We start from the raw sequence: 24931 nt of genomic DNA, 5'->3' as shown, positions 1-24931 counted from the left end.
TGGTGGGTGTGCGTGTGTATATATCGAAAAAGACAAAGGCAGACATTTAGCAAAACAAAATTCTTTTTTTAATTTAAAATTCTTTTTTTTATTTTTTCGGATTATTTTAATATAATATTAAAAAAAATAAAAATAAAATATATTAAAAAAAACAATATTTTAAACCACAACCGCGCGCGTGTGTAATACGCAACTATTACCAAATTCCAAACCAACAACTCCGCGCGCGCGTGTATAAAATGAAAAAGACAGAGGCAGACATTTGGCAAAAAATAATTATACATTGCAAGGCCAGAATTAATCGTACGTGGCTGGCTGGCACACGCCTTCTTGGAATATGCATTACCGTCTGATGCGTTTTCATGGTGGGATTCATTCGTTGGAACTCGTACAAGTCCAATTAACTTCAAAAAATATTGATTGAAAAAACCTTGGTGAATGAAGCGAGATTATATTATTATTTATATAGCATGATGAGCGATTATATTCACAAGCGTCGATATGTCCGAGTGGTTAAGGAGATAGACTTGAAATCTATTGGGCTTCGCCCGCGCAGGTTCGAACCCTGCTGTCGACGTTTTGCCGTTTCTTTATCTCCTCCTGATCGCCTCTTTCTTTATCCTTTAAAAACAAATGAATCAAGTTTTTATTATATTAATATCTATTCATGAAGTTATTAACATCAGTATTTATATATTATTTAATTATTTAGTTTTTTATTTTCATTATCTTAATATTATTTATTTATCAACATTAAAATAAAAAATATATGAGATATATATATATTTCAAGTTAAGTTTAATTTGGGTTTTAAATCAATTTTAAAAATTTTATCTATATATTATTTATAAAATAAAAACAACATGTACTATATTAATTTTATGATCAGGATGTTTGGAAATATAGTAATTGTTTTTTAAAGTATTTTTTATCAAGAAATATATTAAAATAATATATTTTTTATTTTTAAAAAATTATTTTTAATATTAGTATATTAAAATAATATAAAAAAATTAAATTTAAATTTTTATAAAACGCGTTTGTACCGCGTTACAACACGGTATGGAAATCAACTTTTGATCTGGCGTGTTGTCTAACGCGGGAACCAGACCAGTACTTGTTCTATTTGTCATCTGGGCCCCAGGTGCACGCACCATCACCACAACCTTTAACATTGTTGTGGTGGCTATCAAATCAAGCTAAGCTAAGCTAAGCCAGCCAGCCCAGTCTCCATTTCTTTAGTGCCCAAAAGGCTGGCCAGGGACAGCGAGGGAGGACTGAGGAGAGGTAAACTTTAATAAAACCGAGTTTTGGAGTCTTTGCTTTTTGCTATCATGGCATCTGATTTCGACGAGGTTTCTGAGTGACCATCAATTTCTCTTGACATTATTATTATCTAGGTATGTTTGTTCTCTGAAAATTTATTTTTAAAATTTTTTTATATTTATTTTTTATTAAAAAAAGTTAATCAATAAAAAATATTTTTTGATTAACAGAAAATATTTTTTAGTTAAAAAAAAATTTAGTTTAATTTTCAGGAAAGTGTTTTTCTTTTATTTTAAACGAAAAACATTTTCCGGATGTTATGAAAAATTTAGAACTGTCATATTATTTGTTGATTATATCAAATTTGGTCATCAAACTTTTAATTGCTATATATATTTTATTTTGAATATTTATTTTTCAATTTCATCCCTTAGAATTTAATTTTTATATTAATTTTGGTCTTTATTTTTCTAATTCTTATTTGCTTTTCCCTTATTATTTTTAATTGAAATTTTTTATCTATCAAATTTAATTCTCATTCTTTTGATTATTACTTATTTTATTTTAAATAATTTATAGAATATTAATTATTATTATTATTTTAATTTCTTCATCTTTTAATTTTTTTTATTTTTTAGATTTGATCTCTATTATTTTGATTATTATTTATTTTATTTGAGATAATTTATGAAATTATATTTTTTTTTCAATTTCATTCTCATTCAACTTTTTAATTTGTAAAATTTGTTCCTTATTATTTTAATAAACTTGAAAAAAATAAAATATTAATAAGTTATTTTTCAACTCATTTTTCATGACATAACCAAACACTGGAAATCGTTTTACAACTTATTTTTCATTACACTACCAAATATCGAAAAATAATTTACTTTTCCGGAATTCACTTTAAAAAAAAAACTACTTTCCAACAAACAAACGGGGTCTTAAATATGTTTTCTTTTTCCATTCAAAGGTTAGTTTTCATTGTTACATGCTCATCATTTTAATTATTAGTTGATTCTTATATTGTAGGGTAGTTTAGTCCTTTTCTTAACTTTGCATTTATTTTTTCCGGAATTATACATATTTTTTTTCTAATTAAATAAAAATTCAATATATAATATATTATAAACACTCATGTTAAGTTTAAAAATCCATGACAACAAATTAAAATGAGTTAAAATACTCACCTAGATTTGAAAAGTCCAAAGTAACAAACTAAAATTAATACCCATCCACATTTGAAAACCAAAGGCATGTACTTGCAACACATCACCTATTTTGGAGATCTAAAACCCTAAACACACATAAAAAAAATTACCTAATTAAAAATTATAAAATTATATTTGATATTGTGATATATAGTATTTTTTAAAAGTGTATTTTAATTGGAAATATATCAAAATAATATTTTTTATTTTTTTTTATTTTTAATAACAGTACATTAAAATCTTCAAAAATAAACATCTTAAAAAATATTAACTTAACTTTTTTCAAATAAAAAATTAATTAAAAAAAACATCTTAAAAAATATTAACTTAACTTTTTTCAAATAAAAAATTAATTAAAAAAAACATCTTAAAAAATATTAACTTAACTTTTTTAAAATAAAAAATTAACAAAAAAAAAACATCTTAAAAAATAGATTGTAACACCATAACAAACACTCACGCGAATACCAAGAAGATGTTATAGATGATGAGAACGGCATCAAAGATTGGGTAATGGACATACAAGCTCTCATTGAGATCAAAGAAACTTCCCAAACTTGTTATGTCCAAAAGAATAAGCCAAGGGTATTATTTGCATCCTATATATATATATATATATATATATATATATATATATATATATATATATATATATTTGATTGACTTTCAGCCTTGCCCTTTCTTTTCAATATTTCCCCAAGTTGCTAAAGTTGATAAGAAGAAATTGAGCTGGAAGATTCCACTTCAAATCTAACCTTTTTGAAATGGATCTTTACCAGGTTAAAATTCAATTGTCTTGACTTGGTACACATTGTGCTGAGTTTTACTCATCCTAACTAGCTAGTCGCATCTAAAATTGATGGTGGAGCTGCTGGGATTGAGAGATTGCTGCTTCTTGCAATCGTTATTAATGAAAATGGTTGCAGGTTTAACAGCTATCATCTCAACAAGCAATACCTAACCTGATTCATCAACAACTTCGAGGGATTTCTTAGAATGATTTTAGCTTTTTTATCGTGATTTTGGAGTGACTTTGTCGACCATGCATGTAGTAAATTTGTGCTAGGTATTTTAGATTACATTTTGATGTGGTTCTTCTCTCTTTGCTCCCATGCAAGTAGCTAGGTTGTTTCTGGTGATGATGATCTGCCTAAGAGAGACGACAATGGAGAAAGGAGGAGGAAGCATGATCAGCTTAGAGTGTTGGCAGTTACTGGAAGTAAGACTGAGGTCGACGCTGCTGGAATGAGGACCGACGATCGATGATACTGGAATTAATTGCGTCTGAGGATGAACTTTTTGATGGCAGAAGCATATATAAAACGGATTTTGTATTAATAAATTACCAAATTAATTCTTTAAATTTAACCAAATTTAATAACTACACTTGCATGCAATATCGTCTATGAAGATAAAACTTAAATAATATATTATATATATAAAAAATTAATCGGGTGAAGGAAGACCTAGACTGAAACAACAACTTGGTCTCTATCTAACCCGAGTATGCACGTAAATTCGTTCTTATCCCCGACAAAGGAAGAACTGAAAATAGAAGGCAAAAATCAAACGGGAAAACTAGGGGCCTAAACCTAAACCACAAGCAAAGCAGTTCCATACCAGGTGAGATCCACGTGGATGGGTCCCATTAACTTCAGCCAAATCCAACCACATAAGCAAATCGAATCTCAGCTCTGTTACTCGACACGTGGACGCCACGTCACAATAGAATCCCAAGAAAAAAATCTAAAATCTAAAATTCTTTTTTTGAAAAAAGAAAATCTGCTTGTTGCTAGCTAAGGCTTGGGGATGCAGAAGGGCATGGGACCACAGAAGCTAAGTGTGGGTCCCATTGACCCAACACCTGGCAGCGACGGACACCACAAATTCTTGGGGTCCGTAGATTTGATCTAACAAACCCCTAGGTCTTTATCATTCTTGTTGAGTTTGGTCATTGACAACTTTACCCCTATACACTGCATAACAACTCAAAAATATTTTTTCCCTCTAAGTAATAATATTAATAGCAGTTATTTTGTTAATTCTGTTTGTTGTTATGGTTGGTGGTACTTTTTAAAAGTGTTTTTTAATTAAAAATATATTCAAATAATATTTTTTATATTTTTTATATCAACATATTAAAATTATTAAAAAACATATAAAAAAATTAATTTGATATTTTTTCAAATAAAAATTTTTAAGAGAAACATGTTATACTATAAAAATAAACATTCATTGAGTTTCATTAGTGGTTATAGTTTAATTGAGCCAAAATAAAATAATTTTCAATCATTGATCTGATTTGAAACTTGTTTAATTTAAGTTATAGTACTACTAATTATTCGTTCTTACTTTTATAATTATAGAATATATCTCAATAATACCGGTTAATCTAATATGGTATTTATGCTTAAACTATTATTAGAATAATATTGATCGAGAATTTTAAATTATGATAGAATGCATAATTATTTCAGATATTAATTAGATTTAAAAAATAAAGTGTGGTGTTATTCATAATGATTATGTCTGTAAAAATTACATATTTTTTATTTTTTGTTATTAAAATCTATAAAAAATTATATTTCAATATATGAGCTTGGGCCTTAAATTATTCTTTTCAATTTCCATCATAAAAATAATTTGGTATAATTGGACTGAAAAAATTGGAGAGCAAACCAAAGCCCACTAAGGTAATTTCCCTAACCAAACCAAAATTAGCTTAAGACCCTCCATTTCTCTTGCTCCTTCATTCTTACCTTCCCTCACCCACTCCTTCCCTGCCCTTAGAAAGAGAAGAAAAAAATCCACAAAAATCAAGAACTCAAAGCTCAAAACTTTGTGATTTTTTAGATCAAACCCAATAAAGAATCCCAAGAATGAAGAAGTGTGAGCTATGCAAGAACCCAGCAAGAACATACTGTGAATCAGACCAAGCAAATCTTTGTTGGAACTGTGATACAAAAGTCCATGGAGCCAACTTTCTTGTTGCTAGACATGCTCGTGCTCTTCTTTGTCAGTCTTGTCAATCGCTAACTCCTTGGAAAGCCTCTGGGTCTCAACTAGGGCACACTGTGTCTGTATGTGAGAGATGTATGATTTCAAATGAGAATAACAATCGGGAAATTCAAGAACAAGAAGAGAATGGAAGTTCAGATGATATAGAGGAAGATAGTGACAGTGAAAGCGATAGCGATAGCGATACTAATGATGATGACGGTGGTGATGAAGACGGTGGTGATGGTGATAATCAGGTGGTGCCATGGTCACCAACAACACCACCTCCACCGCCATCTGCAAGCTCTTCTTGTTCTTGTACCAGTACTGATGATGATGACGATGCTGATTTTGTTGAGTCTGTTAATGTTCTTTCCTTCAAAAGACAACGTCTCCAGGTATGCCTTTACCCAAATTTGCAGGGATGAGTTGATCGATATACCAATTGAACTGTCGTTAGTGGGTAGTTTTTTATTTTCTTAGTGTTTATGATGCATTGTTTTTAGCTTGATCGGAAAGGTGAGCCATTTTCTTAAAGAATTCTTACTTTAACGTCAGGCTTTTTCAGATCAGTATGCGCAAAACTGAAATCTCTTCATGGTCAAATTATAATAGCTCATCAACTGATATCCGTGTTCGCAGCACTAGTTACTCCCCGAGCACACGTTTCGAGTTTGAGATTTATTTTATATATATATATAAAATAAGCAGCTCATCTACGCAATAAAAGAATTGTTGCATTGTCCAAGTAGGAATTGGAACTAGTATTTTCTTAGCGGGTTTTGATTATTGCAGGATGATCTCAACCGTTCGTATTCTCTACGGATGTACGGAGACACAGCTACTCCCGTTGAATGTTACAGTTCTTCTACGAGGGGATCTTTGAAAGAAAAGAGAAAGGAATTGGACCCGACGGTTTAAGCCGGGTGGAGAGAACTGCTGAGTTTGTTGAGAGATTGGGTGGAGGGTTCGAAGCCATTGATGTTGATTTGTTGAGGAATATTAGCCGTACGATTTGAGGAAGATTAGGGATGTCCTTACTAGTATTTAGTAGTTTGACCTTTTCTAACAAAGATATTAACAGGAGGTTAGGGCTGTTTAGCTGTGGATCTTTTGAGACTTTGATTGACCATTTGGTTAATTAATTGTGTTGTTAAATCTTAATTAATTATCTCCATGATTTCTCCATGTTGAAGCCAAAGCATAATCAACTTGTATCATGTTAGGAGTGAGTGCTGGTTCGCAAGTTCTTGGTGCGAGCCCATTTTTTGGAATGGTGTTAATGGTAGGGACTTGGGGTTTCTTCCATGATTAGAGGAAAAAACAGGGATGTGACATTTATTTATTTATTTTATTAATATTATTTGTCTCATTGATATTGGACTATCTACGTTGGAGTCATTTTGATTTTCTTCATAGGACAACGTCTTTTTTTTATTGTATGGGGAAATATTTTGGCATCCACAGCCTTGTCTTAAGCTCTATTTAGGTCTTGTTTAGATAGAAATTAGGTGATAGGGCGAGCATTCTTTCTTTCTTTTCTTTTTTTAATTTTGTGTAGGTAAATAATTTTGAGAGGTGCAATTGGCACATGTCGATTAAAGCATCTTTGTTAGTTTTATTTTTTAAAGTATTTTTTTATGTAAAAATATATTAAAATAATATTTTATAAAAATTATTTTTGATATAAATACATCAAAATGATCTAAAAAAAATTTAAATTTTTTTAAAAATACTAATAAAACAGAAAAGGATAAAGAAAACATGATGTTGTATTGCTGGGTTTGAAATTATATATATTCATTCTTTTATTTATTTAGATTTTGTTTATTTTTGTGTTTGAGATTGAGAAATGCTTTTAAAAAAATTGAAGAATTTTTTATGTTTTTTAAATTAATATTTTTTGATGTTTTTATATTATTTTAATATGTTAATATTAAAAATATTTTTTTTAAAATAAAAAATATTATTTTAATATGTTTTTACACGAAATAATTGTAATTACATTTTTAAACACGACCATGAGCATGTATTTTTTTTTTTTTCTATCACGGGATATTAATAACAGGGTTTTATCCTTCTTGCTATTTTTATCATTGAAAGTAATTATAGAAAATGGGAAATTGACGATTATTTCTGTGATGAAGCGTGGCAGAGTGATTTCCAAGAATATTTAGAAGGCATATGGAATAATGGAGAGCAGCTTTCGTTTCCTCCATGTCGAGAAAAGGAAAGAAAATTGCTGTATCAGCAGCAGCAGCAGCAGCTTTGAGTGTGGTGCACAGAAGGTATTTTTGAAACTTTAAATTCCATCCACTTGATTGAGAGGTGGGTTTTGCTCGCTCATCACACGCAAAATGTCAGGTGTCAGATAACCTATGGCCAATGTTGAGTCACTTTAGGGGAGAACATAAGCCCTTCTGGGGGACCTCTCTGCAGCCCTGAGCCTGTGTCGTGTCTGTCCTTCTATTTTCCAGTTTTTATTTATTTTTTAAAATGTATTTTTTATTTGAAAATATATTTTGAAATATACTTTTTTAATTTTTAATATATATAAATAAACAGAAGCTGCTTCTGAACAGGATCAAGATACAAACTACCTAAAGTCTCTGCCTGCCCTGCTCTGCTCTTCAAGCCTCACGAGTTCCAATCCTGAGAAAAGCCCTGCCAACCAAACCACTTGATTTGACAAGTGTCGTAACGCTATTTAATGTTCTTTAAAATTATTTTTTGATTTAACAATACATTAAAATAATTTTTATTTATATTAGAAAAAGTATTGACACGTGTTTTCCTATATAAATATATTTTTAGAACGATTCAGTTTGAATTTCATATCACCATCACATCTTGAAATTCAAGGTGATTTCTTCAATTCGTGGGAATCTTCCTTTTTAAGTACAAATAAAAGTTTATCAGGAAAAATCAAAGATAAAAAGATTTGAATATTACTGGCAAAAAGGAAGGGGGGAAAGAAGCCTTATCTCCTCGGTTAGTGGCTGTGGCCATGGTTAACTCTTTATCAATGATTAGAGTAAATAACTATGTTTAATTTGTGTGGTTAGCCTTTGTTGTTCTTATTATTTTTATTGGAGGATAAGGGTAATTATTTATTTGCATCAATTAAGATTTTTTTATTTTAACATACCCATCATCATATTATTTTGGTGCGTTTAGAAATATTTAAAATCTGTTTAGTAGTGTGACGAGGTATGATTGAAACTTGTTTTTTACTTGAATTGTAATTTTAAAAATATTTGATTAATTAATAAATATCATAATTTTTTTAAACATGCTTGTTTAAATGGAAAATCTATTACAGTACTAAACATACACTTAGAACGTGTTTGTATCTTTATTTTTATTTTTAATGTTTTGCTTTAAAACAAAGCAATTAAAAGTATATAAAAAAAATAATTTGGTAATGATTTTAAAAATCAATTGTTTAACTTTTGAGAATGGGAGATGATTTTTATAAGGAAAATAAATATATGTTTAAAGTTATATAAATTTTTACTTTAAAAAACATCCACTTTATAAAGCATCGGGGAATGATGCTTTTCAAGATGAAAATTTACTTATTTTGTTTAAAAGATAAAAAAATAATGTTAAATCATAAAAAAATTTATCAATATAGCAATTTTATTTAAAACAGTCAAGTGATTTTATTCATGGCACAATATGTCATTTCATTACTAAACATTTTAATATATGCTTAATCTTATAACACAATATAGCGCAACACTCACAATACAATATAATAATTATAATTACAATATAACACAGCAAAACCAAATAAACTCTTAATAAAATCTTCAAACTTCAAAATCCAAATTCAAAAGATAATAATAAGAAAAAAAACTAGTGAATTTATTTTAACTATCAAGCAAAGCTATTAAACTCGGTTTAGACCATAACTTATATCACAAATTGAATGGGTTAATTCAGATAAAAAAATTATTATTTTGATTTTTTCTTTTAAAAAAAGGCAAAACAGGTTTTGATCAAGTTATGAGTTAAATTAGTGAATTGTTAATTGACTTATAATGCTAATTTCTATATAGTTATTAAACTCGGCTTAGATCATGACCTAGATCATGAATTCAGGAAGTTAACTTGGATAAATCAAAATAACATCTTAATAATTATTTAAAAAATATTAAAATAATTTTTTCTGAAAGTTTTTTACTGAATCAACCGAGAAGGGATTCACTGACGCGGCCATCAAGGTCACCTCTAATCTAAACCAGATTTTTATGACAATGCTAGCGAGTAACCTATGAGGATTAGACACGCAGTTAACGACCTCCCTAGAGTTCATTCGTTTGGTTTACAAAATGTCAACATTGGTTGGGGAGATATCTATGAGTTTTAAATTGTTTTCTCTCCAAAATATCAGAGAGCATATGGTCTTCATGGCTCGCCTGCCAAGTTGATGTAAACAGAAGAGGGGCAGGCAGCATCTTTACTTCACCTTTTAAATAAAAATAAATAAATAAATAAATAAACATATGGTAGTAGTAATAAATACGAAATAGTATAAAGTTTTTGGCCGGCCATCACATCAATCAAGAACATCTTTATGTGTTGGAATTCAACTTTATTTAAAATTTAAAACCATAATTAGTTTTTAAAATAATGTAGTCTTGCAAGAAATTGTGGTCGAGGAAAGTCCTCCCACCATAGAGCATGCTCGAGCCAACCAATCAAGAGTCTTAATTACTTTGTTAATTATATATATAAAAAATAATAATTGGGATTAACGGTTGCCAAGGAAACTTCCCTTGAAATACAACAAAAAAGAATCACTTGAGAGAAAAGAAGAGAAAAACCAAGTGGGGTTTTGTGGTGGAGATTGATTGAGTGTTTTGAGGTGGAGTCGGTGTTTTGTGGTGGTGGTTGGTGGTGTTCACCTCCTGAGAATTTTCTTGACAACCGCGTTGATATTGTTGCTGGGGTGGGGGCTTTGATTGATCTTTCAGTCCCTTTATTTTATGAAAGTAATCAATTAATTCTTCATCTATTTTATATTTTTTTCTATTTTATTTTTATTTAAAGAAGTAGATACGATGAGGAAAAAAAATGTATTTTCAAAACAAAATACTGTTAAATTAACTATAGTCAATGCTTGTTAAGGGACCATTTAATTATTTTCGATATTATAAAAAATTAGTTTAATAAAAGTTATAATTAACTATTGATCATAGGATTCTGCTGACCGTGATCTCATGATCTTTGATAATGACCATATAATTTCCTTTTTATTTAAATGTTTGTGTTTTTTTTTTATAATATAGTAAAATGCAATTTAATTTATGTATCCATCCACCTTGAGTGATAGAGGATCATTTTGGCACCACTCCTCAAATTGGCCCTTCAATTTTATTAACTACATCATAAATAAATAAATAAATAAATAAAAATGTCCTTTGCCCCTCACTTTATGTTAATAATAATAGCTAAGTGCAATTGTGGCTAAGATCCATTCCTCATTGGCTTTTTCTCAGATTAGTGGTTTACAGGGCCAAAATCAATCATTCTTGTTTCTTTACACAAACTAGGTTGATTAAAACTTAACAAATGTTTGTTTTTGTGTTAAGATTTGATTTTCAAAGCGTTTATCAAATTAATCTTCATCTGAAAAGATATTAAATTAATATTTTTTATATGTTTTTAAAATTATTTTAATATCCTGATATAAAAAATAAAAAGAAATATAAAAAAATAATATTATTTTAGTATATTTTTAATTAAAAACAATTTTAAAAAAACATATGCAATCGGAATACCAAATACATACTAAGTCTGGTGGTCTCGCATCATTCTTTTTCATTCTAAGTCTAATAATTATAGCACTTGATCCTACAAAGTTAGATTTGGACTTATACTTGCTCAATTATATATAATGTTTTTGGAAAAAAATAACTTTTTTTAAAAGATTTTAAATTAATATTTTTTAGTATTTTATTATTATTTTGATATACTAATATAAAAAATAATAAAAATATTATTTTAATACGTACATTAACAAAAATCATGAAAAATACATCCTGAAAGGCAATTCCCACCTCACTTCCGAAGGCTTTAAAGCAACATAACATGCGGCTAAAACACTTATCCTGCGAAGAGAGAAGGACAAAGAGGCAAGCAAAGATTCGACACTGCAACTTCCCGATCCTATCTTCACTTGCTTGTGAAAAGCACTTCTACTATCTGTAGCTATCATGTTAAGTTCCCTTCCCTCCAAATAGCATATCACAGATATCAATTACGACTCTCGAGTTATTGAAAATATATGCGACTCATTGAACTGTGTTATTTTCTCAAATATTTTGTTCGGCAGGTTTACCACAGTTGCTTCAATTCACTTTCTAATATTTTTTAACAAAAAATTGCTTTCATCGGTCTATAAACTCAAGCTTGGAGCATTTTGAACCCAAATCAAATCTGGAAGAACCACTGCATGAAAACCAGAGTGTACCTGCCAGGGGAGAAACAAGAAATCAGTGCCAAGATAACTGAATTTTCAGGGCCATGAATATCCTGATAATGCAATTGGCTTCAAAGAGTACAAGGAGAAAAATGCAGATGAGCTTGCTAGTGCAAGAGCATATTAGATTAAGATGAGTGTTGAGCTTACAAACATAAACAGTCTGCATTAAAAGCGTATCCAAAAAGAAAAGAAATGACACGAACTTTGTTTTCTTTCTTTCTTTTTTGGTACCAAGAGGGAAGTAGCAAGCAGAAAGGATAATGGTGACGACAACTCTTTCAGTCATCCTAATTTTACAGTAGTACTGTGCAACCCTAGGAACTTTCTAAGCAGAACTATAGAGAGATGATGAGAATGTCTCTCCGTCAAAATGCAAAGAAGGTGTATTAGAAAGCAATGCCATAAGAGTGCACCACAGCTAAATGTGGCTTGCTGCTCAGGTATATCCATGCAAGACGCTTAAATTTCAAAACCTGTTATAGAGGTAGCAAGATCGGCATTGGCCTGAGGCAACCAACCAATCCAGAAGGAAAACTTGGGAGGTATGAAGATAATAAGATATCAAATCCCAGAGATTGAAGAACAAAACAAACTGATATGTTTAGAGAAAGGCACAGTTTTGAACAGCAAGGCAGTCGTCATTTATTTCTACACCACTAATTTCCTTGCAGAGAAAACCAAACCACCCTCGGAAATTGGCACAATGTTCAAAATGATCCTCAGTTGCATCAAATGTTTGTCAACCAACCATGTATAAGCAATTTATCTGATACTTAGGTCTAATCAATGTTCTTTTACCATTCAATTTATCTGATATTAAGCTCCAATCAAATTTACAAAAACCTACCACGATTTCTCTTGTTTCTCAGCATGTAATCAAAACTTTTCTAAAACCTAGATTCACATTTGTTCAACCGAAAGTATGTTTATGTAACTTCAACGAAACAAAGAAAGAAATCAGGTAAATATCAATGTAAGTGCCAGAAAGAATCAATTGAACAAGGCAAACTCGCAATCACACATCATGCCACACGAAACGCAACATTTGAATCACATTAGCATGGTCAAATAGACAAGATAACAACCAAAACATCAAGCCTAACACAACCATACCTCACTGGAGAAAGTGACCAAAGCTGCCTATTTGTGGTCTGCTTATTCAAAACACAAGTCTCTCAATCCCCCGAGCTTTCGAGTCAAATTCTCATTCGACAAAAATTCCATATACCAGAAACTCTCTGACAACAAATCTCTAATCAAAAGAAACCCTTAACAGTAATCAACAAAATAAAACTCTCCCCGTATCAATGTCAAGCCCATCAATTTGAACACTAGCATCATATTCCAGTCAAAACCAAAAAAGTTTTTTTTAAAAAAAATGTAATATAGCTAGGCCAGGTAATTCTTGTATTTGTTTTTTCTTTTCCAACCACTAGTCACTCTGTTTCAGTTTTACTCGTTATAATCTCATCATGATCATGTAATATATAAACTAAAACAAAGCTTATAGCATGTCAATTCATTATATTTCTACTTGCTTGAAGATTCATAATTCAACTGACAAAGAAAGCTTGAAACATTGATCAACAAGTTTTACAACTAAAACCCATTTCTTTTCCTTTGTTTTTTAGCAACAAAGATGTTGGCACACATACAAATCTCTTTTCTCAATCTTAGAGACAAGCCTGCATTTCAACAACTATAAACATTCCCCTACTTATTTGCAGTTGTTAAGATGCAGTAATATATTTCTAAAATTGAGAAAAGAAATAAGTCTATGAATCCACAACCCTTTCAGGACACAAATAAGCGCATTTTTCAAAAGATAGGGAAGCAAACGGTTAGATGTAAAACTTGGTTATTGATGTTCCGGCTTATGGTTGAATCATAAACCCTTTTGTTTCCATCACTTGAATTATAATTTTTCTAACAAATAAAATTTAAATTTGAAATCTACACGATATGAGCTATCTTTTGGTGCATGGCCTTGATTAGAGTGCAACAAGTCATACTGCAATAAAGTGGCTATTACTGCAGTCATAACAAAAACCAATTTTGAGGTTCATTTCACTGGCCACAGAATGCTGCTATGAATAATTCTTAATTTTTAACAATCTATGCAGGTACTGAAGCCCTTGAGCAATTCTTTCAATAATGCATATGTGATCATGTTCAGGAGAGAATTTCTGAAATGTTCCAAAGCTAGAAGCTAATGCAAGAATGACGTTGAACTAAGAAAGTAATGGTGAACGTAAAGAGGATGAAACTTAACTTCCTAGTATACAGGTCCATACCCTCCCTGTCAAGGCTTGTTTTCTGCTGAGAATTTTTCAGTTGGAGCAGGTGATCACTTTTATCAATCACCCATCTCGTTATGGAAAAACAACACTATTACTTCGTGGAAAAAATGTAGCAATTTCTAAGAATAAAAATGAATATGTAAGAATCCCATGCTATCATTGCCAAAGTCCAGGAAGTGATTCAAATGAAATTTCACTAAATCACAATGAGCCATCTAAATACTGCTTAGGCAACTTGGCATGCTTTAGTTGCATTATCAATGGCAGGCCACAGGTCAAGAAAAACAAAAAATTGTGGTTACTATATCAGACTAGTAACTGAAAAGGTTCTCTCTGTACCCTGACACTCATTTTCTTCTGCTGTCATTAGACTTAAGACTTTACTTTTCTCTTTCTGTCCAAAACTCACAGCAAGAAATAAGATTTACCTTCGTGTCTGAGCTTTCTCTTGAACAGGCAGCAGGTCAATGACCTGATTGTTTATACTGCAACCACTGTAAGTTCTACCATAACAAATGCACATACTCTAAAAAATATTTCCTGAAATTCACCACATTAATCATTGTTTTTACCACTCAAGTTTTGAAGCTCAGATGCAGCATGTTGATGTAATCTGTTCCAGCAGCACCACCTCCTAACACCAACTGATGTAAATTCACGAGAGCATCTTTCCGTACAAACCACCCACTGGTGATGAACGTGCTGTTCATGAGCAAATTTCTCATGCGATCCAATTAGCATCTTGCAGCACTTGTTTCCTAGTATGCTTTTGAATTTGCAAAGAATGCGAGACTTGACATTTTTAACCACCGACCTTCCTCTGCATAACCTTCCTTGTTCGCACACTGCAATGATTTTCTAACAAAAGCTCTCGATCAATCATTTAGTGCAAGAAGGCATGTGACCTTGGGAGCATTGACAAAGGTTCAGTGAAGTCTCATGAAGACACAGCAAGGCCCTCGAAGAGTATAAATGCCATCTTGGTCTCTCATTTTTATCAAAACACATCCAAAATCCAGATCACTAGGCCACAATGCTAGTTGGTCGTCCTGTCCTGAGATATTTACCACTTGTCTTGAAATTATAAAACTATTGTATACAGAATAAGTGAGATAGCTTCATTTTCATTCCACACAAAACTAAAATTAAATACATGAACATATTGTTGAATCTCATCTCACAAATCAAGCTAAAAGTAGTTCATTCCAAACTCCAATGCTCCAATACCTATACGGCTCATTCCATTATATGAATGAATCCCTCCATATAAGTGCATCACATTTGAGAATATGCCTGCTCCATCTGCTGAGTTTCCATGAATAAGAATCCAAAGTGGTATAGCTTAGTTGCCATGCTACGAGACATTCCTATTTGGACCAGCACACGCCATTCAAAAACTACCAATCTTTAGGAATGCATGCCAAAACAGGATAAGAAGTCAAAAAACTTATTTGTCAGACAAGAGAGAATTTCTGATTTCTTATTTCGGATGAGAATTATAGGACCAATAAAAATGTTGGAAGGAAACTCTGGTTTACTAGGGTTTTTTTCTCCCTACATTAAACTGAAAAAGGAACAATACAGTAATGATTTAGAAAAGAAATCAAAGCACAAAAACAGTACATATAAATTTCCAGGAAAAGAAATTCCGCAATACATCTTATAATTCAATTAGCAACGTTTCTTAAGCAAGTTTGATAGGTTCACCAAACAGTTGCCCCATTTCACTTTCCAAGACATTTAACAAATTTGCTTTCGTCCGTCTATACACCCAAGCTTGAGCACTTCGATCCCAATCAAACCTTGATGGACCACTGCAAGAAAACCAGGTCGTAACAGTCAAATCACAAACAAGAAAAACAGGGTGGAAAAAAAAAACTAAATTTGGCAGCACGAATATCTGATAATGCCATTGACTTAAATAGATAACAAAGAAAAAAGTTAAAGAGAGACAAGCATTAATGCAAAAACATTCTAGCTCAAGATAATTGTTCAATAAAGTACACTACCAAACAGAACTTTCAGCATCAAAAGCTCATCCTTAAAAAAAGAAAGGGACACGAATTTTATACACTTTCTTTGGTTCTGAAAGTGAATCAGCATGAAAAAGGATTACAATGATAGCATGGAGTTCTTTTGTTTTAGTTTTAATAGCACATTACTTGCTTCCAAACCTACTAATATATACAACTTAACCAACAATGTTCACTATTTCAACTTAGATCCAGATTCATTAGAACCTCCAACAATTCTTTCGCAAGTCCTAACCAACTTCCTCCAACCTAATTTCACAGCCATTTGACCGCCCACAATTATAGTAACATGTTCAATTTCACTCCAAAAATCAAAAGAGACAAACAAACGAGAGAACATCAGCACAATCATCCCCTTCAACCAAAGGGCATCAATCATTTACACAACATCACATGGTACTTAAAACACAATCCTAATCAAACATATAAAAATGTACGAACTGAACTAGCTAGCAATAAGAAAATTCCACACCTCACAGGGGAAGATAACCAAAGTTGCCGATTCGGGGTTTGTTTATTCAACACATAAGTCCCTAAATCTCCAAGCTTTAGAGTCAAAACCTCATTCTACCAAAAACCACATAAAAAACTTCATTAACAACAAAACTCAAATCAAAACAGAACCTCAAAACAATAACGACCAAAGAAAAAAAACAACTCACCCCATAATCGATATCAAAGCCATCAATTTGAACACTATCACCATATTCCTGTCCAAAAACCAAAAACTCATTATTAAAAAAAAACAACAAAAGCTTCAAACTCCATTAATTTGAAAGCCGGGAAAGTTAAAAATTAACCTCAAATTTCTCTTGAAGGTCATGAATAGTTGAATCAGCTAGAGAGTGAAATTCATCCTCCTGTAAAAGCGAACTGTATCCCACTTTAATCAATTAAAAAAACCATAAAAAAACCACCTTTAACCAAACCAAAAAAGACCCAGATAACAAAATCCGACATTAGGTGCCCCTTAACAAGACTTGCAACGAAAAACCTACCGGTAATCAATGGCAGCAGGACCTTCAGTGTCGGTTGAGTTGAGATTTAACAAGGGAGAAGAGTAGAAGGTTCTTGAAAGAGGAGGAGAATGACTGCTTGAATGGTGGTTGATAGTTCTTGAGGATTGTATAAGAAGAGAACGTGACCTGACCAAGAATGAAGAAGGAGAAGGAAAGCAGTGCTTTAGAAGTGCGGAGAGCCTTCTGACAGAAAGTTGCAGCTCTGAAGCCATTGATGATTTGCTAAAACCTGGTACTTCGGTGGTGCCTGTTGTTGTCTTAGCAAGCCTATGTGCTCGGTTTCTTAAGTTTGGATCAAATTTCTTATTGGGCTTGCATCCAATGGATTTGTGCAAGGGATGGACCAAAAGCATTGAAAATTATATAATTTTCGTATGATCGATTACAAACAATATTTTGTTACTTCTTGAAATAAAAAAATGAAGATGATGAAAATTTATTTAGTTAAATAAATAAATATAAATATATGAAATAAATTTATTTTTTTAATTTTAATATTAATTTATATACTTCTAAAATATAATATAAAGTACATGAAAGACAAATCTTCTATGTTTTAATTAGTGATAAAAATTAATCTCAAAATATTTTTTTTTAAGTGGATATTTTTTTTATGTAATTGATTTCAAAATTTGAAGGAACAAATTTGATCATATAGTTTTCAAATTATTGGAATTATAAATTAACAAACAAATATCATATGCTAAATTGAATTTTTTTGTTTCCAATTAAGCTGGTTTTGAAGAGGTTGAGATGTCCAAGATTATAACTAAAATAATGACAAAAATCAAATTTTAATAGTGGGACTTTCATTGCTATGGCCCAAGTTTACAACTAATATAGATGACAAAAATTAAAATTTAATCCACAGCTAAGGCAAAAGCTATTGAAACTTAGATTCTGATTGGTATTGTTATTAAGATTGTTTTATAAAATGTTTTTTTAATTAAAAATATATTAAAATAATTTTTAAATTTATTTTTAATATCAACATATTAAAACAATTTAAAAATATTAAAAAAATATTAATTTAAAATAAAAATAAATAATTTTTTCAAAAATATTTTAAAAACAAAAAAAAAGAGGCTCTTAAACACAAAGTTTGAGTTTAATTAAGACCAATTGATTGTTTTTAGGATGCTGATTTTTTAATTATATTTATCTATAGTCATATTTATTTATATTAGATTAATTGATTATGTTAAATTAATCTGGATTAATACAAAAAATATGAATATAAAAAAAATTAAAATTCTCATTAATCTCTATATTCATATTTTAATCTAAATACAGAATAATTATATATAAACTAAATTAAAAATATTATTATATTTTTAATAAATAAAACAAGATAAATATATAGTTCTTGATGGATTAGATTATACGGATGTAATTTTTCTATAAATATATTTGTAAGTGTAAATTAATCAATAATTTTGGCAAATTCCAAATACTTGTGTATATTTTGTTTCTGTATTAAAGCTTAGGTTAATTAGGAGAGAGAAAATACAACAGCCTTTCTCTCTTTAACAGTCGAAAAACGCATCAGTGTTTTTGACAGCAGTAGATGAGTACAGCAGCAACTCGATTACAGCAGTAGCAGCAACAAAACCTCCAAACGCATCAGCGAAGTAGCAAGTTTCTCTCTTTTTTTTCCCAGCTCCCAACTCAGCAACACGCAACAGCAGCAACTAACTTTTTTTTCAGCAGCAGACCAGATACAGTAGCAATGTTCTTCATGTAACAGCAGTTCCAAACCCTTTCAGCAGCTGCTATAGTCTCTTTTCAAAGCAAACAGTAGCTTGTAGCAATTATATTTGTTCAGACCCTTCCTCGCGCAGCTTCCGTTCAAGCAGCAGTTTTTTCACGGTAGTGCAGACCCTTCCTATCACAGATTTTTTTCTTACGGCATGCAGTACAGCTTCAGTTCTATCACAGCTTGAAGTAGCAACGTCTACACATATTTTTTTTCTTGTGATCCGTTGAAAAGCAGCATCCTTCTCACTTGTAATCAACATGCGTGGCAGCAATAGACCTCCACCTAGTCAAACAAGCAGAAACTTGATTTACAGTAAGCTCATTAGCCTTGCTGAAACAAGCAGCAGACTTTTCACTTATTGCTGACGAATAATTTTTTTTTTCAACAGCTTTGACCTTATTAATTTTTTCAAACTAATAAGTGTTCAAACAAAATAAAATTCATGGCTTCCCGTAATTTTGTTTAACCGGACAATCCATGCTTTGATGGTCATTACAAGGAGCATGCTAATGGAGAATTTTTTTTAACAGCAAAAGAGTATTGACAACTCATTTCAATGAATAATTTAACAATAGCGAATGAATAGAAATAGAAATTGAAAAATTTTAAGCCAAAAAATTATCTTTTCTAATTAATTCAACCATCAATCTTAGAAACTATTATTTGTAAAAAAACTTCTAAATATCGATATTTGAGATTTGATGAAAAATAATTAATACAAAGGAACAACTAGAGCAAAGAAAGATAAAATCAACTAGAGCAAATATAATTCAAATTACTTAGGAGAATTAATAAAATCTATTAAAAATTTAATTAAGTTCTTAAATTTAATTATTCTTGATTGACGTTAAAATTTAATATTCAAATCAATATATATATATATATAAAAAACACACAAAAGAGAGGAGGGGAGTACAAGAGGAATAACGTCTTAATTAAAAACCCAACTATATCGATCGATCACTGCATGGGAACCAAGTGTTTGAAAACCTCACTGCCCTATGGATTTGAAAAAATGGTGGTTGGAACCATCTGTATAAGATCATACACTTGTCCAGGGAGTGCATGCATGCACTAAAAAACATAGAATGGCAAGCAGACAATTGTCGACAGCATAACACTACACCAGTAGTGTCTCAATTATATCACGACAGTTGACATATTTGTGTTTAACAATTATATATTCATGATAAGCACCTTTACTTTAATGTGTATTAATTACTTATTTAAAAAAAAAGAAAAGAAAAACACTAGCATGCAACATAGGCTAACTACTATATATATTAACATGCAAGTACAGCAAAGAAGCATATCCTTAAAACTTGTTGCCTATGTATCCCGATATGGAATCATACAACATGGTTACTGTCCTTCAACACTGTCAAGTCTCTCCACCACCTGGTACCACCTCCGAGAAATCACTCCCTCTCACCTTTCTTGATCTTCGTATATATGGTTGACTCGTCAGCCAAACATCTCTTCTTCTTCGAATGCACCAGTATCTCCAAGAACCATTTTCTCGAGTCCATCATTCCAAAGCCTTAAACATTCATTGTCCCTCTCCCTCAAATACTACTACCCTTTTGCTGGAAATTCTGGTAAGCCTGAAATTCGTCACTTAGAACGTGATTCTGCCTCATTAATCTTCGCAGAGTCGAGTAGTGATTTTATTCATCTCACTGGGAAACAGATAACACGAAATACGACAGAATTCCTATCCTTTCTCCCTCAACTTGTCGATGTCACATGAAACGCTAGTGGTTCCAATTTCTAGTTTTCAAGTAACACTCTTTCCAGATTCAGGCATTTGTGTGGACCTCCACCTCCGCCATGCAATTGGTGATGGCAATTCAGTCGTCAAATCTTTCTTTAAAACTTGGGCTTCGATAACAAAAGCTGGAGGAGATGCCTATAATGGATGCTTTTGTGTCCATTTTCAGCTTTGGACTTCAAACAACTTCATAAGGAGTAAGATCTAAGGTTGGAAACTGAGAATTTGTTTTAATTTTTAATTCTACTGTCAATATATATATATAACCTGGTGCGATTCTAGCAATTAGGGGACATACTCCTTTTATAAACTATCAACTTCACATTGTACTGTGAAGTGATTCTATGCTAGTAGAACAAAACTATTAAACAAGATTTTCTTTATACTGCTTCAGACCTTCTTATGTCAGCTAGCTGAAGGCATTCATAAATGGAGTTATATAATTGTTTCAGTTTCTTCATCTGGGTTCTTGAATTTAAAGTCAAAAGTAACTAATTCTTGGTTTGTAACTCTATATTTTTTTTCTTTGTGGTTTAATTTGATATATGAATTTCATGCACCTGATCGATGGCAAGTGATTTCCGTCCAAAGCTCTTTGTCAATCAGCATTTCATTTTCTATAAAATCCACAAATTTGATCCTTTCGACAGTGTAATTCCTTAGAGAAGAACCTGCATAATAAGAGCTTAGAGAAAAAACCAAGATATTTTAATAAGAAGATGGTTAATTAACAATAGTTAAGGGATCAAGTTGTAAGTTTTTGAAAATAAAGGACTGGGTTATAATTGCTCTTAAAATCAAGGGACTAGACAATAATACACTCCGAATCCAGCTTCTAACGAACAATGTAACGTACAATCAACATTACCGGCGAATACAATTTTACAAAATGTTTTTTATTTAAAAATATAATATTAAAATAATATTTTTTTTATTTTTTAAAAATTATTTTTGATATTAATATATTAAAAATTCAAATATATTAAAAAATATTAATTTAAAATAAAAAAATAAAAAATAAAACATTTTTTAAAATACAAAAATAAATACACGCTTAATCTCATTAGGTGGATGGGACGAGGAAGAACTTCAGGATTCCAAGATGAAGCCAAAAATGGTGCTTGAGGTGGACTAGACCTCCTATGAACTAATTGGTTAATTAGGACTTTAATTTTCAAGGTTGTATTTAATTATTGTTCTCTGATAATTAAAAAAAAAAAACTTCTTTGGTTAAATTAATGGTAAAGATAGAAATATAGAATAAATTTATTTTTAAAATAATTTTAAAATAAATTTATATATTTTCAAACCAGATAATATATAAAAACATATCTTTATTGTTATTTTTTTTATCTGGGAATAATATCTACCTATAACTTTAGATTTGATACTTCTTTTATTTGTTTTTAACATCAAACCAGCTTTTTATTTATTTATTTAATTGGAAATACTCTTTCAAGAATTGAGGAATGGTAACGTCGTCCCATCCACCACTGCTTTAGAATGTTAAGGGTGGAATCCACATTACCTAGCTAGCTCATTCACATGATTTGATTGGCTCATAAAGGAATGAAATAATTGATTGATTTTTCTGTTTCTTTTTTTTTACTTTTTTTTCTTTTATCTCATCTCCACTAGGCCATATGCTTTTTTATTTTATTTTTTTATTTTTATTAATATAAATATCTAGGTCAGCTTGTATACATCTTAACTAATCTCACGAACCTTAAAATTAATAACCATATAGATGTCTAGTGATCATCATAGTAGTAACCACAAAACTCGAATTTAAAACTATAAAAAAATAAATTTTTTAATTCCAAACTTTTAATACTAGATTACCTACTATAGATTTGCCATATGTTCTTTTATTAATCAGAGAGTTGGAAGCTTCCCTGGTTAATGTATCTGTTTTGAAGATGATATTCTACGGGTTGTTGTGATGGATTTGCATTTTCCCTGCATGTACAGATAAAACACCAAACTATTTTAATAATCTTCTAAGATTATAATTTATTTTTTCCAATTGAAACATACGATACTTCAAATCATAATTATAAAACTTAATTTGAGAATTAAATTAAAATAAGATTTGGGATAGAAAATTGAAGAGTCGACCACCCAAAAAATATTTTAAATAATCAAAATAATATCGTTTCAACTTAAAAAATAATATTAAAAATAAATAAATAAATTAAGAGTTAGTTTTAAACGAATCAACCAAGTAAACAAGTTAATTCAAGCTTTCGACGTGGTTAATAATGTTTTTCCTACTATTTTCTCTATTCCCAACCAAAAGTAAAAGAGAGATAACTAGAATAGAAAAGACAAGATGAAACAAAGAAGTTGATATTGAATTAAACTACAAAAATGAAGAAAAAAAAAAGTTTTCCTTTTCTTCATATTTATCATCATCAAAGCAACGTTTTCTTCAAGTACCACTATACGTATATATTTTTGTTCTTTTTAAGGAATAGAAAATTGATCTCTTTATCTTCGTAGCTAAACATGTTTCTTTCTAAGCTGTCTTTATGTTTTATGTCCTAAGATCGCAAGCAAGAAAAACACCAATGAAGGCTTTATAGATTCAATATTGATATATACACATATTGTTTTATTCTCGTTGGAAAAGAAAATTTGAAAAAGTAAAAATAGTGATGCACATGAAAAGCAAATCACATGACACTTGTGTATTTGGATTACATTTGAAACTATTTTACAAATATATTTTGCATAAAAAATCATTAAATTTTTGTTTTTTTTTTGTATTTTTTTATGGTTTTGATATGTTAATATAAAAAATATTTTAAAATTTTTTGTTGTAATATATATATAAACCAAAATATTATAAAATGGTGGTTTTTCATTATAACAAGATATATAGTTCACTAAGAATTGTTACAGTGAAGTTACTTATTTGCTATTAAATAGAAAAGAAGAAGTCTTGAGGTTGGGGGTGCTTTGGTCTTTTTTACTAGCTAATTGATCATTAAAAGATTGATTGAGGGTATTTAAGTTTTTATTTTTATTTTTTTGCATAGTAAAAATATTTTTTTACCTTTGAAGTCAATAAAAATTAGAGTTGCTGATTAAGAGTTTTTTTTTTTACTTTTTATAAATTTTTAAAGAGAAAATATTTTTTTTATTCTAAGGATAAAAAAATTATTGGATTGTTGGATAAGAGGTGTTTTTTGTTTTTTTCATTATTCATGTTCCATAAAAGCATGTTTTTGGCCTTAGATAAGACAAAAAAATTAGGTTTGTGTTTGGTAATTATCTTGGTAATTACAATGTGTTTTAGTATTTTCATATTAACTTTTATTTTTTAATTAAAAAAGTTGTTAGGGCGTGCTGAGTGAGTGGTGTCAATGTTATTTAGGCAGTGCATGTTACATTGCTCGATGGCCAAACTTGACCCTCTGTTGTTTCCTTGAATGCACAATCATGTCCTCTTTCACATGGTATGACATGTGACGGTGTATAGTTATCGGATTGTAACCAACAATCGTTTTATTTTTTTCTCCTCCTTTTCTCTCTCCTTCAAAATAAGTATATGACTCTCATCTTTTTTTGATTTTTTAATTTCAGTCTTTATTCTTTTAAATTTTTATTTTGTTTCTATTTTTTTCATAGAAGTTTTTTTTTAACTTTTTACATTTGTGCACTTTACAAAGTGTATATTTTATTTTATGTGATTGAATATCTTAATCTACATTCATCTTTTATTTTTTTTATTTCTCTTTTGATTTTTATTTTTTTTATTTATTTATATAAATAATTATCAATTTATTTAATTAGAAGTTTGCATATACTTTTTAATTTATATTTTAAATTTTTTATGTAAAAACATATATATATTTTTAAAAAATTTATAACGCAAAAGAATATACTTGCGTTAGATAGTGTGTGTGTATATATTTGGCCATCAAATAAAAATATACTTAATAAAGCAGAATCCATTTAAACATATGTATTTGTTCTTTCCGTAAAAAGAAAAATCAGCGAAATTTTATTTTTAATCACAGCCATAAATATTCTTGGCCTATAAAAACCTCAATCACAAATTAGTACAAACACACAAA

The 24931-nt window shown here is 30.2% G+C and overlaps 2 protein-coding genes and 1 non-coding gene across 6 annotated transcripts; 2 read left to right on the top strand and 1 right to left on the bottom strand.

Moving 5' to 3' along the window:
* The first annotated feature begins 495 nt into the window (after window positions 1-495).
* Window positions 496-577, top strand: TRNAS-UGA (transfer RNA serine (anticodon UGA)). The gene has a single exon. It is a non-coding gene; the product is annotated as a tRNA-Ser (tRNA).
* Window positions 578-5220: 4643 nt separating this feature from the next.
* Window positions 5221-8617, top strand: LOC133670170 (zinc finger protein CONSTANS-LIKE 2-like). Of its 4 annotated transcripts, none has more exons than XR_009834020.1 (3): window positions 5221-5872; window positions 7622-7762; window positions 8057-8617. XR_009834020.1 is itself a non-coding variant. In XM_062090675.1 (2 exons), exons 1-2 carry the CDS (start codon window positions 5357-5359, stop codon window positions 7649-7651), a joined length of 546 nt encoding a protein of 181 aa, XP_061946659.1. In that variant the 5' UTR covers window positions 5221-5356; the 3' UTR covers window positions 7652-8617. The 4 variants fall into 4 exon arrangements, 2 of the variants coding, with proteins under 2 accessions (XP_061946659.1, XP_061946658.1); XR_009834019.1 differs by having other exon boundaries at window positions 7839-8617; XM_062090675.1 differs by having other exon boundaries at window positions 7622-8617.
* A 7097-nt stretch (window positions 8618-15714) lies between these two features.
* On the bottom strand, window positions 15715-17596 carry LOC133669420 (frataxin, mitochondrial). The gene is made up of 5 exons (XM_062089545.1): window positions 17299-17596; window positions 17101-17173; window positions 16963-17010; window positions 16773-16867; window positions 15715-16081 (listed from the first exon to the last, which is right to left on the bottom strand). The coding sequence occupies exons 1-5, from the start codon at window positions 17529-17531 to the stop codon at window positions 15952-15954; spliced, it is 579 nt and encodes a 192-aa protein (XP_061945529.1). The 5' UTR covers window positions 17532-17596; the 3' UTR covers window positions 15715-15951.
* Window positions 17597-24931: the final 7335 nt, after the last annotated feature.

Source organism: Populus nigra, chromosome 12 (genome assembly GCF_951802175.1).
Source record: "Populus nigra chromosome 12, ddPopNigr1.1, whole genome shotgun sequence".
NCBI classification, from domain to species: Eukaryota; Viridiplantae; Streptophyta; class Magnoliopsida; order Malpighiales; family Salicaceae; genus Populus; species Populus nigra.
Note: the sequence above shows the minus strand (reverse complement) of the source record. Positions and strands in the feature narration are given on the sequence as shown.

Coding starts and splice junctions, on each gene's coding strand:
- LOC133670170 (XM_062090674.1), top strand. CDS start 5,357: ATGAAGAAGTGTGAGCTATGCAAGAACCCAGCAAGAACATACTGTGAA. Junction 5,873..6,269: donor TCAAAAGACAACGTCTCCAG/GTATGCCTTTAC, acceptor TGATTATTGCAG/GATGATCTCAACCGTTCGTA.
- LOC133669420 (XM_062089545.1), bottom strand. CDS start 17,531: ATGGCTTCAGAGCTGCAACTTTCTGTCAGAAGGCTCTCCGCACTTCTA. Junction 17,174..17,298: donor CCTGCTGCCATTGATTACCG/GTAGGTTTTTCG, acceptor AGTGGGATACAG/TTCGCTTTTACAGGAGGATG. Junction 16,082..16,772: donor TGGTTATCTTCCCCTGTGAG/GTGTGGAATTTT, acceptor GTTTTCTTGCAG/TGGTCCATCAAGGTTTGATT.